General features: G+C 41.0%; 1 protein-coding gene across 12 annotated transcripts in view; it reads left to right on the forward strand.

The window, feature by feature from the left end:
* Positions 1-12,908, forward strand: part of Zxdc (ZXD family zinc finger C) — a 35,469-nt gene that overhangs the window by 19,917 nt on the left and 2,644 nt on the right. For 4 of the 12 annotated variants that reach the window (XM_063260200.1, XM_063260202.1, XM_063260203.1 and 1 more), the window contains one exon: positions 3,428-3,844. In XM_063260200.1, the coding sequence (XP_063116270.1) occupies positions 3,428-3,513 (86 nt within the window). In that variant the 3' untranslated portion in view covers positions 3,514-3,844. Of the gene's footprint in view, positions 1-3,256; positions 3,845-10,443; positions 10,614-10,791; positions 10,846-12,681; positions 12,784-12,908 lie in introns of those variants that run through there. The other 8 variants (XR_010051268.1, XM_063260204.1, XM_063260206.1 and 5 more) reach the window with 4 other exon arrangements.

Raw genomic sequence — 12,908 nt, forward strand, 5'->3', positions numbered from 1 at the left:
TGCAATGTAAGGACAGGGAAAACAAATAAGCATGGTACTTGGTAGTTAATAGCAAGAGACATTGTGATCAAAAACTGAGAGCACCTGTATCACAGTAAAAAGCACATCTGACTCCCCTGCCAAGATACAAAGATTGCATGTGTCAAAAAGCAAAATCCTAGCTATATGTTATTTAGAAGAGACACAGCCTACATGGAAATATTTAGGAAGATTAAAATTAAGATAATCTAAAACAATTCAAAAAGCATGTTCAAAGAAAAAGAATTGGACTACGAAGATTTTTTTTTTTCTTTTTTGGTTTTTGTTCATGTATAACACACAGGAGAGTTAAAAGATTCATGAGTATTTACATAAATGTGTATTTGAAAATTTAGACTAGCTAACAGTATAAAGTGAATAAGAGAATTGTCTAAATCTAGGAAAACTGTCTAAACTAAAAATACAATGGTATGGCAAGTGATTTTATTTACTTGAAGAGCAAACCAAAAAAATGAGGCCATGATTAAATTGATTTAATAGATCTCTTTCCATGTCCATGAATGTTTGTAGAAGCTAAACTGGAAAAAATGGGGACACGATATCTAAAGTATATGGGGAAAAAAATCTTAATACTGTGTTTTCTGACTATGGTACAATAAACTAAAAAGTAAAAATTACTTGGAAAACAAAAGAAAATCAACTGAATTTTACAGAAAATAACAATGGCCCTCTAATTGGAAGTTTCAGTTCTGAACTCTTGAGCAACCAACTTTCTCTGTGCTTCAGTTTTCTCCTTTGTAAGATGATAATAAAAGCACATGCTTAAGATTCTTGAGGAAATTAATGTGATAATACACATAAAGTAACTTTAAGCACTCAGAAGGTAAGCTGATGATTATTGTGTTGCTGTATATGAAATGTCGAGGTAAGGCTGAAGCTAGGTGCAAGTGTGTGTTGCAGATGCCTTCTTATTAATAAAAAGCTAAATGGAATTAGTTATTATTCAAAATGAAAAAGAACACACCTGACAGAAGTCAAATCCAGACTTTGATGCTTGTGTGTGACCACCTATACAGATTTAAAAGAACTTCTTTTCGTGTGGGCCAAATAAAACATATCCAGGTGGATACAACCCACAGGCTGTCAATTTCTACTTCATTTTTTAGCAGTTTGATCAAGAAGAAAGAAAAAACCGAAGTAAATTGCACAGTGGGAAACACAGAAATACATATCATAAACTGTATGATAATAAATAAGTTCTTACAGAAATGCGTAATTAGGAAAATAGAAACTTTCACTATTCTAAAATCAAACTGTGGAAGAAGTTAATATAACAGTCTCACACTTGCAGATAGTACACAGACTGATTCTCTTCATGGCATATGTGCAGCAAATGACTGTCCCAGAGCTCTGTGGAACATGAAAATATTCTAAGAAAAGCCTGATAAGAATACCACTGAAAAACAGAGCTCCAAACTGATGTCTTATAAGAATATATGGAAATGTTCTAAATAGAACACTGTCACATCTGACAGCATATTTAATCCAACTAAACAGGGTTTGAGAATCAAATGATTTTAGGAATTCTGTTAATTGTCTAATCTTACTCATATGACAGACAATTCTGTTAATTGTCTAATCTTACTTCATAAAGTCAATGAAGAACTTTATTTCTCATATTTTGTATTGTCTTTTAAAAATTGGTAACTGCACTAATGACAATCAGAATATATAACAAAGGATAGCCAAAGCCAACAGCCAATATTATACTTAAATTACCAAAGGCATTTCTGTGAACCTGGGGATTGTATAGGAATTATTTGTATTACCTTGGAACTTTATTGTTCTTCTGAAGAGTCTTGCTATTGAAATAAAATAAGAAAAAGAAATAAGATAATACCATAGAGACAGTACAAATAATTTGGAAATGATTTGACTATTTGGAAAACACAAAAGAATCAATGAAAAATTAGTAAAACTTAGAAGATATTTAGTGGCCCATTGTAAAATTAATGTTTATCAGTTGGAGTTTCTGCCATGGTACCAGTAGCCAGTTAGAAAATGCAGTGAAGAAGATCTCTCATCCACAATGGCAATAAAAACTACAGGCTCTACAGGAGGAAATTTCCCAAGTGAATAGGAATTAAGTGAAGAGGACCAGAGAAGTTGACAGACATTTGATTGCCTGGGGAGTGGGGGTGGTGAGGTGATTGGCTCTCCTCCATAAATCAGGAAAAGGTGGTAAACAACACAGACACTTGCCTGCAATCTATTGGGCAAGGTAGAATTATCAGATGAACAAAACTGAACCAAGTAATGTGATGATGACAAAACTAAGAAAGAAAGTATGCAAGATTACAGTTTTAAATAGAAGAAATAGGAGCACTGCAGGAAATGTAACACAAGAAAGGAGCCAAGGAGAGCCACCAGGATGGATCCAGGAGAACAAATAATCTAGGAAGGAGGCTAGATTAGAACACACTCCCAAGGCTGGAGTGTGCTTCACCCATCCAGAGAAAAGTCAGGAGGCCAATGTTGCCAACGTGGACTTGGCCAAGGAGCATTTTAGAGGAAGAACAGAGAGTTGAGGAGGCCCAGTTGTTGACAATATCATAGGCCATTATCACAGCTCTGACTTTCATTCTGCGTTTGAGGGAAAAACTCCAGTGTATAATTGGAAAGGGGATGTGACACTTTCAAAAGGATCAGTCCACCTGCGCTAGGTGGTACAAGAGAAAGCAAGGTGAGCAGTTAAGAGGTGTTTATCATCACCCAACAGAAATAGTGGGAGGAATGCTGGACCTCTTTTGATGGTAAAGCCCACAGGATTTGCTGAAGGATGGATATGAGGGAAAGTCTGTTATAGACCTGCTATCTCTTCCTGCAGTATTCATTTTCACTTAAAATTCCAAGGATTTTTCAGAACAGGTATAAGAACTTGTGGGCAAGAATGCTCAGGGAAATGTAGAGAAAATGACTTGGAAGCTTTGTACTGTAGTTGTTAAGAGATGTCACATAATCACAACAACTCAAAAGGGGCAAGAGTATTAATGCCACATGACTGGAGCTGCAAATCATAATAAGAAACAGACCAAAAACCAGATTCATCTTGGTCCTTCAGATTATCAACAAATGAGTGCTAGTTTTTGAGGGGAAAATATGAAAATTTACTACAGAAATAAAGAGTTTCAGGTTTTTGAAAAGCATAAAAAGATGTAATAACAGTTTACTATTTTTCTCTGTGCTGTATACATGTGGACTCATTTGATTCCCACAGTAACCGTATTAGAGTTTTCTGCAGTTGTGCCATTGAGACCCAGAGGTTAATTTCCCAGCATCACAGAGGCAGGCTGGGCATAGATTCTGCTCTTCCCTTCATGTTGGGCATGCCCCAAAGGATCGCGAATGCCCAAGAAGCTGAGGCCTCACAAACACATCTTGTTGACAGATTTGACAAGCAGCAGCGTCAGATCAGAAACACTGAAGGTGATGAGAAAGATGAATGCCTCCATGGAAAAGCGAGAGAGGATATGAGCAAGTACTCTCAGAAGACAGCCAACAGACAGGGGGAGCAAACATCTGCCTCCCAGGTAGATAGAAACCCAGGGCTGGCAGAGGTGCATGGGGAATGTCTACGGACATAGCCTGCCATTTCTGGGAAGTTATTTGGTGATGTTTCCAAGAACAACAACAAAAACAGTAATGTTTAATTTTGTAAATATGTATTTAGAAATTAGCTTATAGAAATGCTCAAATTTCTGTAAAAGGTACTAAGAGCCAGCTGCTGTTCTGTGCAGAACTGTTTATAGTTTGTAATCAAATATTTGTAACTTAAATGTTCTTTAATAAAGCTGCACACTTTGTACATGTTTTGGTGAAGTCCTTGTAAGAAAAGCGGAATGTGTTAAAGGCATGCTTGTTCATATATTTGCATGGAGACAAAAGTGGCAGAATACAGCTATGCATAGATAGTGGTTTTTTTCGAAGTGTAAAGGTTGTGAATATTTTGATACTATTTCTAATTTTTGTACTTGAATAAATTGTAATTAAAATATTAATATTAAAACTGCCATTTAAGTGGTGAGGAATAGAACAGCCATTCCTCCTAGCATGGCCCACCCTCAGGCTTTTTGGTGTCCTCACTTGGAAAAAGAAACATGCAATTCCTTCCCAAAGAGGCAATGGGAAGCAGCCAGTGTGTGCCTCCTACCCACATGGCTTGGTAGAACTGGGAGGTCTTTTGACCCCAATGAAGTTGTAACTTCTGGACATCAGGATAAGCTATGATGAAATGTTTTCATGAGTAACCGAGTTGAATTGAGCCTTGAAATTAAATAATTATCTAAGCTTTATAATAAAATCTTGGAGGCTGAGAATATAACTGATAATAAGAGTGTTTGCCTGGCATGAAAGACCCTGGCTTAGATCCATCTTATCCCACCTACTCACCCACACCCAGCACTGCCTCCCCTTAAGGCAAAACAAAAGCTTTGGGCACCTGAGTCACAGGTTTCCTTCCCAACTTTCACTGCCATTATAGAAACAGAAAGGAACCATCTTGAGAGGGAGGATGTAAGAGGAGGAGATAGTGACCGTCCATTAACTTGGGAATCTACTGTTGTCACTCTTCTTTCTAGTAATATTCACACAGCTCCTATGTAGTAGACTTTTGAATATCCAGAAGCATCCCAGGTGGGTTCAATTTGGAGGGGCATCTTTTGGCTGTAGGGGCTTTGTTACCCTGAGCTCCATGTATAAACCTGTGTCAGACATGGTCTGTGACAGGGAAAGCTCTAGGCAGGGAGGAAAGCAGAGTCAGAGTGTTGTTTCACCACAAAGGGGCTTTTTCATTTTGTCTCTATTAGCTACAGGGTGCTTTTTACCCTAGATGACTGTTGTGATTCTGTCTACACTGCTGGTCCCCTCTTTGCAGGATCTGGACATCACTTATTCCAGGCCCAGACTCCTTTCTATCTCTATTGAGGGCTGGCATAATGGGAGGTGGGGGGTATTCTGAAGCAGAGAAAAACGCTTAGTGGTACTGAACTTCTGTCACAACAGTGGGCATGAGCCTTAAATTAGAAACTGTTCTGTCCTGGCACAAGCAAGTGATAGGACTTTGTCTCTGTTAGACCTGTGGTATCATTTTCTTCTTTGTTTCTGTTTAATTTTAGACCTTTAATGTTTCTTGATTTGCTTCCCTGTTGGGAGCATGTATCACTAAGTCCCCTTGTTTGCATGGTAGACACTTGTTCTCTCTGCACATCCACCTTGTTGCATGTCTCCTCTGGTCTTCCCCTGTCTTGCTATGAAACAGTCCCTCAGTGACCCCTTGTCCCCACTGGTAGGTTCTCAACCATTGGAAAGAGGACATCTTTCTTGAATGTAAAAAAGGAATCAACATTGCTACACACATTAGCTGGAGAGACAGTTCATGTATCCAGGGAGCACTCTGTGCTGATTCAGAGTACCAGTTCCAGAGCTGGAATGTGATTATGTCTGGCTCTGTACCTTCAGTGGGCAGAGGTGGCTTGTTCTGTGTCTGATTCCAGAGTTCCCTTCTGAAAAATGGGCACTATAATGGAACCTATTCTAGGGTAATTGTTAGGCTTACATACAGGAATTCTTGCAAACTAGATTATGAGACATCTGCTTCTGTATATTCATATATGTTTTGTTGAAGCAAAACACTGGCAGGGCTGTGTGTATGCTTTTGAAACCAGTAACCTGTTAGTCAGAACCCTTACCCCATGCTCACATTTTTGCTTTGGGTCCCTGCTAGGGAGCCCTCTTCATGTCATTCTGCCCTACACTGTACTCTAGGAGTCCTGAGCCGTTTTGTGCAGTGCCTCTCAATTGCCCTGCTAGCTGTGCTCATACTTGCATGTGAACAATAACATTTGCCCTGCCTGCCTGGCTATACCAATCATGACCACATGACTTTGTGTCCTTGGAGATGCCCTAGGCCCCACCATTAAGTCGGTAAGTTTGACTATCATATTGGCAGAAACGAGGCAGAAGTATACAGTGAAATAGTCTCGTTCACTTTCTACTTTGGAGTTTTGTAACAACAGCTGTTTCTCCTGTGGTCCCTAGTGTAGTTCTGACTCCCTTGTATCATCCCTCTTCTAGATTGTTGGTACTACCCCTCCCCAGCTTCTTCAGACCCGTAACTAGTGGTGGCTTCCTGTTGTGATATCTTGGTGTTTACTTAGTGTACTTTGACCTCTGTGCCTAGGATGTCTGGAGTGCCCAGAGTGATTCTGATATATTCCACAGCTGTAAACAGGTTTTTAAGACAATGTCTTCTGTCATTGGGAACTTCCAGGGTACCCTGTACTACTTCATCAGTCTCATTTTTTGTTTGAATGTTTTTTAAATTTGAACATTTATTTTTTTTCCAAAGAAATACATGCAGAGAAAGAGAGTAGGAGGGAGAGGGAAAGCGAGAGAGGGAGGGAGATACAGTCACCACTGTATTTTGATGATGTTTCTTCTGTGTTGCTGAAAAACATACATATCCTTAGAGTACAAATGAGCCATCCTGAGCTCAATGGCCTGCATCACCACAGTGATACAGTGCCAGCACATGTTAAGATGCAGGAATATTTGCTTCATAAGTCATAAAACATAGACCACTAATCATTAAATGTGTTTCAGATAAAAGCTATTAAATTTAGTGCACAAGGCTAATACACCCCTATTTACTAAACTTATAGTGATACAGTATAGCCAACAACTAAAACCTATAACGATATAATATAGCCAACGGTGTACCTAGCATGATTCTAGGCCCTTGTGTTTGTTACTCACTGTAGGTCCCGTACTATACCTCTGGGGTGTAGGTCCTGATGTCCCCATTTTCTGGATGAGGAGCCTGAAGCATGGAGAAATTCACAGATGCAAGGATACCTAGCTAGTGGGAACAGGACCAGGAGCTGAACCGAAAGCTGACTGGCCCCAGAATTGTTCCTGAGTCCATCAACCATCTGGTACACAGGAGTCTCACTGTCACCACCCTGTCACAAGTGAAGTGGGTGTGGAAATGAGGTACCGTATTAGCATATTAACTCCAGATGAGTGAGACTAACCCAAGAATTCAGGTGGCTTAGGGTTAGGCAGTCTGTCAGCATGAAGGCCCAGAGGAGAGCACAGTATCTTCATAAATGCCAAACAAGGCAGTTGATAGCATTTGTGGGCTGATGTTGATTTTAAAAACATCAAAAAAATCTTAACTTTAATCCAAAAGATTTCCCTAATAGTAAGCAGGTCTCATCATCTTCAGTGGAGTTGGTAGAGGCAATTCCACTGAAATCAGATTAAAAAGCAATTAAACCAGCAGTATTTGATGCTCTCATGGAAGGTTTATAGAGAATAATACTAAGGAGGAAGTGGTGATTACTTACTGATTTGATTATTGGACTTAGAAAACCCATAGGAGTCAAGGCACACAATCCGTAACAAGAAAGATCAGTTGGTAACTAATTGTACAATACATATTTATGTATATAAATTTAGTAGCTTTTGTTGTAGAATAATCGAGTAATAAAGAAGATAATGAAAAATATGTGTCATTGATAAAACATCTCAGGCTTATTAATGACAAGTCTGCTGGGAGCAGATAAGGTCTGGGTAAAGCCTGCCTGCCGTATACTTGGCTGGAAAGGCACAAATTGTTAATTTACATATTTTATTCAGTTCATTTAAAATTCTGAAAGAGCTTAACAGAAAAAGTACCTGTTGACTTTAAGTTCATCTAGAAGAATAACATAGCAATCCAGGAAAGCTGAGCAGCCTGGTTAAAGTGGCTTCATTTACCTGGAATTGCAAATGTAGTAGATTATGTGTATACTTCATTTAACAAAGGGTGAATGTTCAACACAGATAGGACTGATCATGTTGGTTTATATTCTGGAAAAAGTAAGTGTGGATTCCCTATGTACTTTTCCCTTGCTGTTCTGCCACTCAGAGAAAGCTACTTCCAATATTTCCATGTTACACATTTCCCCACACTTGTTTTTTAAAAAATGATGCACATTTTAAATTTGCTCTTTGTTATTAACATGACTATTTTTCCCTGTAAGTAGAATTGCATATTATGTCCTTAGTACAGTAACTGTGTAGGTCTAACATATCAGTGAGAGTTACACTGCACTGTCCTCTGGCATCCATTTTGTGTACTAAGTCAGCTCTCTAGTCCTTTGAAAAGTTGGAAAAATGGTCACTGAAACTGGGCACCCATGAAACCCAGCGTTGGTTACTATAGATCCTTTTCAGGGTATGTGAGCTGGATGTGAAATTTCTCACTGTCGAAGAAGTAGTACGTGTTTTGCCTTGACCTAACCACAGCCTACTTTGCAGTATGAAAACAAGTAGAGCAATTAGAAAGGAGAAATTAGATATATAAAGAATAGTCAGAAGATTATGTAGAGCAGATGAGTGAAAAGATTGTATTTTAACGTGTCACGGATCCGTATCACCCTAGGAGGGACAGCTGAATATGTGCACCCCAGAAATGGGACCTCAATTGGTACAGTGCTGCACACTTGTAATACTAACTACTCAAGATGCTGAGGCAGGGAAACGACAAGTTCAAGGCCAGCCTGGACAACTTAGAGAGATTCTGCCTCAAAATGCAAAAGGTTTTGGGGATGAGGCTCAGTAGAATATGGTGAGGCCCTAGTTCTGTCAAAAAACAAAAAAAAAAAAAACCTTACTCTTACCCTTATCATCACCATCACCATCAAATTAACCTGTTAGTATTTGTACTTTAAATAAATCGTTCAGGCACCTGGGAAGAAAGCACCGAGCTGTGTATATCGAGAATCAGTGCAGCATGTGTCTGGCACTGTCAGACCAAGTCCTTCATACTCAGCAGGCTTTGTCTGCTGAATATGGAGGCTTCAGACATCCAGTATCGGAAGCTGTCAGGACACAAGGCACTGCAAGAGATGCAGGCATATGGAGTGAGAACACCAGGTCGCCTCTCAGCAAGTGGTGCTCAGAAAGTTAAAACCTGCTGGGAGAAAAATGCGCCTTAGATAACAGAGTCAGCTGTTCCCATTTGAAATGGAAACAGAACAACAAAAAAACCTAAGTGAATAAAGCCTCTTGGAGTTTTGTTTTTGTTGTTGTTTTGCGGGGTGGGGGGGATGGGGGGGGTTGTTCGTTTTTTTGCAGTACTGGGGTTTGAACCCTAGGCCTTTGCATGTAGTTATATGACCAGACTTGACTTTTTTTTTTTAATGACAAGAGCTCACTAAGTTATCCAGTCTGACTAGATTTTCCTGCTTGAGCCTCCATCTTTTTCCTTTTAAGGTTAGCTCAATTAGAAATTTCCAGGAAAAAAATTCAGAAATTTAGTATTTCCATTTCATTTGTTTATATTTTGTTAAGTGCAACAAAATTAAATTCTTCTATTCTGAATAATTTGTGTAATAGTCATGCACAGTAGCTTTAATCAGCCATTCATGGATAAATGTCCAGACAGGACTGTGGACAAAGTAATGACACTGAAAATTCCCTGGCATTTAATATTCACTTGTCACTGGTCTAATCTCTTCATCATATATTACTTATGCCATATTACAGGTTGAGACATGGAGGCTCACAGTTTTACTTGGCCAAGGTTACCATGGACCAAGATTTGAGCCCAGCCATTGAACCTCCTGACTGCCTGCTTTCTGCCCACTCTAGGAGCTTTCTCATGCTCACATGGTTATTCCTAGGTATTAGGACTGTTTTTTCCTGCTTTGAATTTAATTTTTTTTTTTTTTGAGACAAAGTCTCACTATGCAGTTCAGGCTGACCTTGAGCTTACTTTGTAGCTCAGACTGGTCTCAAATGTGCAATAATCCTCCTATCTCAGCCTCCCAAGTACTGAGATTACAGGCACATGCCACTACACCCAGCTGAACTTACTAATTTTTAAAAACATATTTGTAAGACCAGTGAAGTGATGAATTTTGTAAAGGGAACTAGACAAAAAATAACAATCTGAAGAATTTGGGAACCAACAGTGGGCTCAACATGCCCGCTATTGAGCATGGATGTGGCTGGCACTGCCCAACAGTAGAACGTGCAAGACTGCTTTCTTTCTTTTCCTCTTGCTCCATGTAGCTAATTCCACTTGGTTGAATTTGTGTCTCCTGCCTGCCAGCAGCTGATGGAGTTAAGAGGGGCACAGCAAGGTCTCTGTCCTCAAGAAATGAACAACATAGATCTGATGGCTGTCTGGCAAGAAGATGTATATATATCTTTTAAATTTTTTAATCAGAATCCTGGTGCCCTTATTAATTTACCTTTTACCTCAGGATCATTCCTGTTGAAGAAGTTTTAGTCTATCAGGTTCTTCACAATGACAGTTAACCAGAAAGCTGTCTTCCCTGTAGTGTAATTTGATTGAGGGAAGAGTCTGACCAACAGATTATATTTTGGATGTGCTGGTTTTTATCTGTTTTTTAGGAGCCTCAGAGTCTACTCGAGGAAAAATAAAAGATGGCAGGATCAGCCCTCCTCACTTCCATGCAAGCCAGAACAGTTGCATGTGTGGGAACCTCACCATGCCCAGCGGAGGTTGGCCAGCACTGGCTCCAGTGGCTGGGATGCAGTGCATCCAGATTCCAGTGCTACAGGTAGGAACCAGTGAGCCACACTATAGGTTAGGTCTGGGGCAGGTTGGGTGGGAGGGTGGTACAATGCCCACACCTACTACCAACTTCTAATGAACTGTTGTACTTCCCTCTAAACTGCCCCAAGTTCTGTTTAACACCTCAGGCAGCTTAATAACCCCCGCTTCTCTCTTCTTCCCAGCCTGTCTCACTGCATCCGTGCAAGTTCTTACCTATGTTAGGACTGACGCATCAGGTTTGTGGCATTATTACCCTGTGTCTAGTTCTCCTATGTGCTCCATCTCCCCCACCTCTCTGAGGTATAGATGACTGTCCCTCCCCTGCCAAGGGCCCCCTGTGGCTTTCTTGTGCAGGATGAAGACTTTGAGGCCATTTGAGACTGGCTATGGTGATGCCATAAAGCTGCTGATACCTCACATTATCCCATCCCTCCCTGCCCCAGACCCTATACTACTATGTGAGTGAAGGGGCTTCTTAAACCATGCCAGACATCCTGCCTGTGATGACTGCTTCCAGCACACAGGTAAATGTAGCCTTCCTATGCTTCAGGAACTAGAACCGTTTTTTAAAAAATTGTTTCTTAATACACTGAGCCCCTGAAGGTTCAACCCAGCTATCTCTGTGAGCCTCAGTAGACGCTTAAAGCTGGCTAGGCTGGTCCCTGGGCACTTGCTGAGCACAAACCCTTCAGTAGCCCCATGTACACCTGCACTTTCAGTCTCACTTCTAAGGGGCCAGAATAGGGAAGGAAGAGATTTAAATGCAGACAAATCTAGTTCACGTATGTCCACAACCCAAGCACCTCTTCATTGGACATAACTGGGGGCTGTCAACTACCCTGTAGTAAGCAAAAGTAACCACAGATATTAAGGAACAGCCAAGTGCTGAGCTTACTCTGGTTACAGTACTTAGAAGGAAAGTTTAGAGACCAGCAAGATTCACTGGGTCCATAGTCCTGGGCAAGACTTACAAAATAGGGCCAGAGTGGCTGTGAATGGTCCATAGAGCTCAAGAAAGTGAGAGGAAAGACTTGCCAGGTTAAAGGGTAAACTAGGGAGTAGGCAGTGAGGATGGGTGCTGGAGGAAACATTAAACAGGCCAGATTTTGTAGAGGGAGGCAGTGAAAAGGGTGGAGACTTGGATGTCTCAATGGAACCCAGGTCAGAAGTAAAGAAGGCAAGGCCAGGAATTTTGAAGTGGAAAGACTGCAAGAAAGCTAGTCCCATGGGCAGAAAATGAGCAAGTTGGAGAGGGCACTAGAAGGTGTTTTTAAAGGGTCACTCAATGAAAAAACACACTGAGGTCAGAGAAACCCAGGTTTGAATCTTTAATCTGCCCCTTGCCAGCTAGTATGTAGTCTTGGTCAAGTTACTTAAGTGCTTTGACCTCAGTTTTGCTGTCTGTGTAATTAAAACAGTAGTGTACGATGCCTGACATCTACATCTCAAGGCAGTGGAAGAATAGTTCTGATGGGGAGAGGCAGCAGCCTAAGACACTCATTGTTGGAGTTATGGACAGCCGTGGGCTAGATGTACATGTAGAAGAGACTAAGTGTGAAATAGTGTCCCTCTTCTTGGGATCATGGGTAGTGTGGCAGCCTTCCCCTTTCAGCAGCCCCTTCGTCTTCTCTGATCCCTTCCCTTTGGCCTGTGGGTAAGCCAGGGCACAACGGAAAGATTTCTGTCTGGGTGATAAACTGGGGCCCATAAGGAGGTCATGAACACCTCATAGGTGGGAAGAAGGGGAGCATTCGAGTTCAGGACAAGGAAAGATTTTTTTGATAAAAGGAGAAACTGGGAAGCAGGGAAAAAACAGCAGAAGACTAGGGCCAATTTAACTTAGTCTTCTGATCCTTGGACAGGGATTAGGGTGTGAGAATAAGGTCAGACGGGAACAAGTAGCCCCAGCTCCTGATAGCAATTACTTTCAGGTCCGTGGGCTGCAGCTAAAATATGTGAATGGGCTGGCTCTACTCAGCATCACAGTAAAGGGTGTTCTTAGGGCAAGAGAGGAAACGATGGTGTGCTGTGTTTAAACATGTGAAAGGCCTTATTGATGGTTGCCTTCCCAGGATGACCCCTCAGGTGAAGGAGTCTTGCCACTGGCCCTCAGCCCACAGCCCTCCACCTTCCACCCTTACTTCACCATGGATTTGCCTGTCTACATCCTCCAGGTCTGGATGCTTTCCAACTCTTGCTTTTTACTAAAACTGTTACTGTAGCATGCAGATAGTTGCCAAGGTGGGCCTGCTGTGAAGCCTTGGTTGGGTTGGTGTCTTTCCTGCCTTTTGGAAAAAAT

This window comes from Cavia porcellus, unplaced genomic scaffold (assembly GCF_034190915.1).
Source record: "Cavia porcellus strain 051 isolate PalLab524CR breed Dunkin Hartley unplaced genomic scaffold, mCavPor4.1 scaffold_13, whole genome shotgun sequence".
Taxonomy (NCBI): Eukaryota; Metazoa; Chordata; class Mammalia; order Rodentia; family Caviidae; genus Cavia; species Cavia porcellus.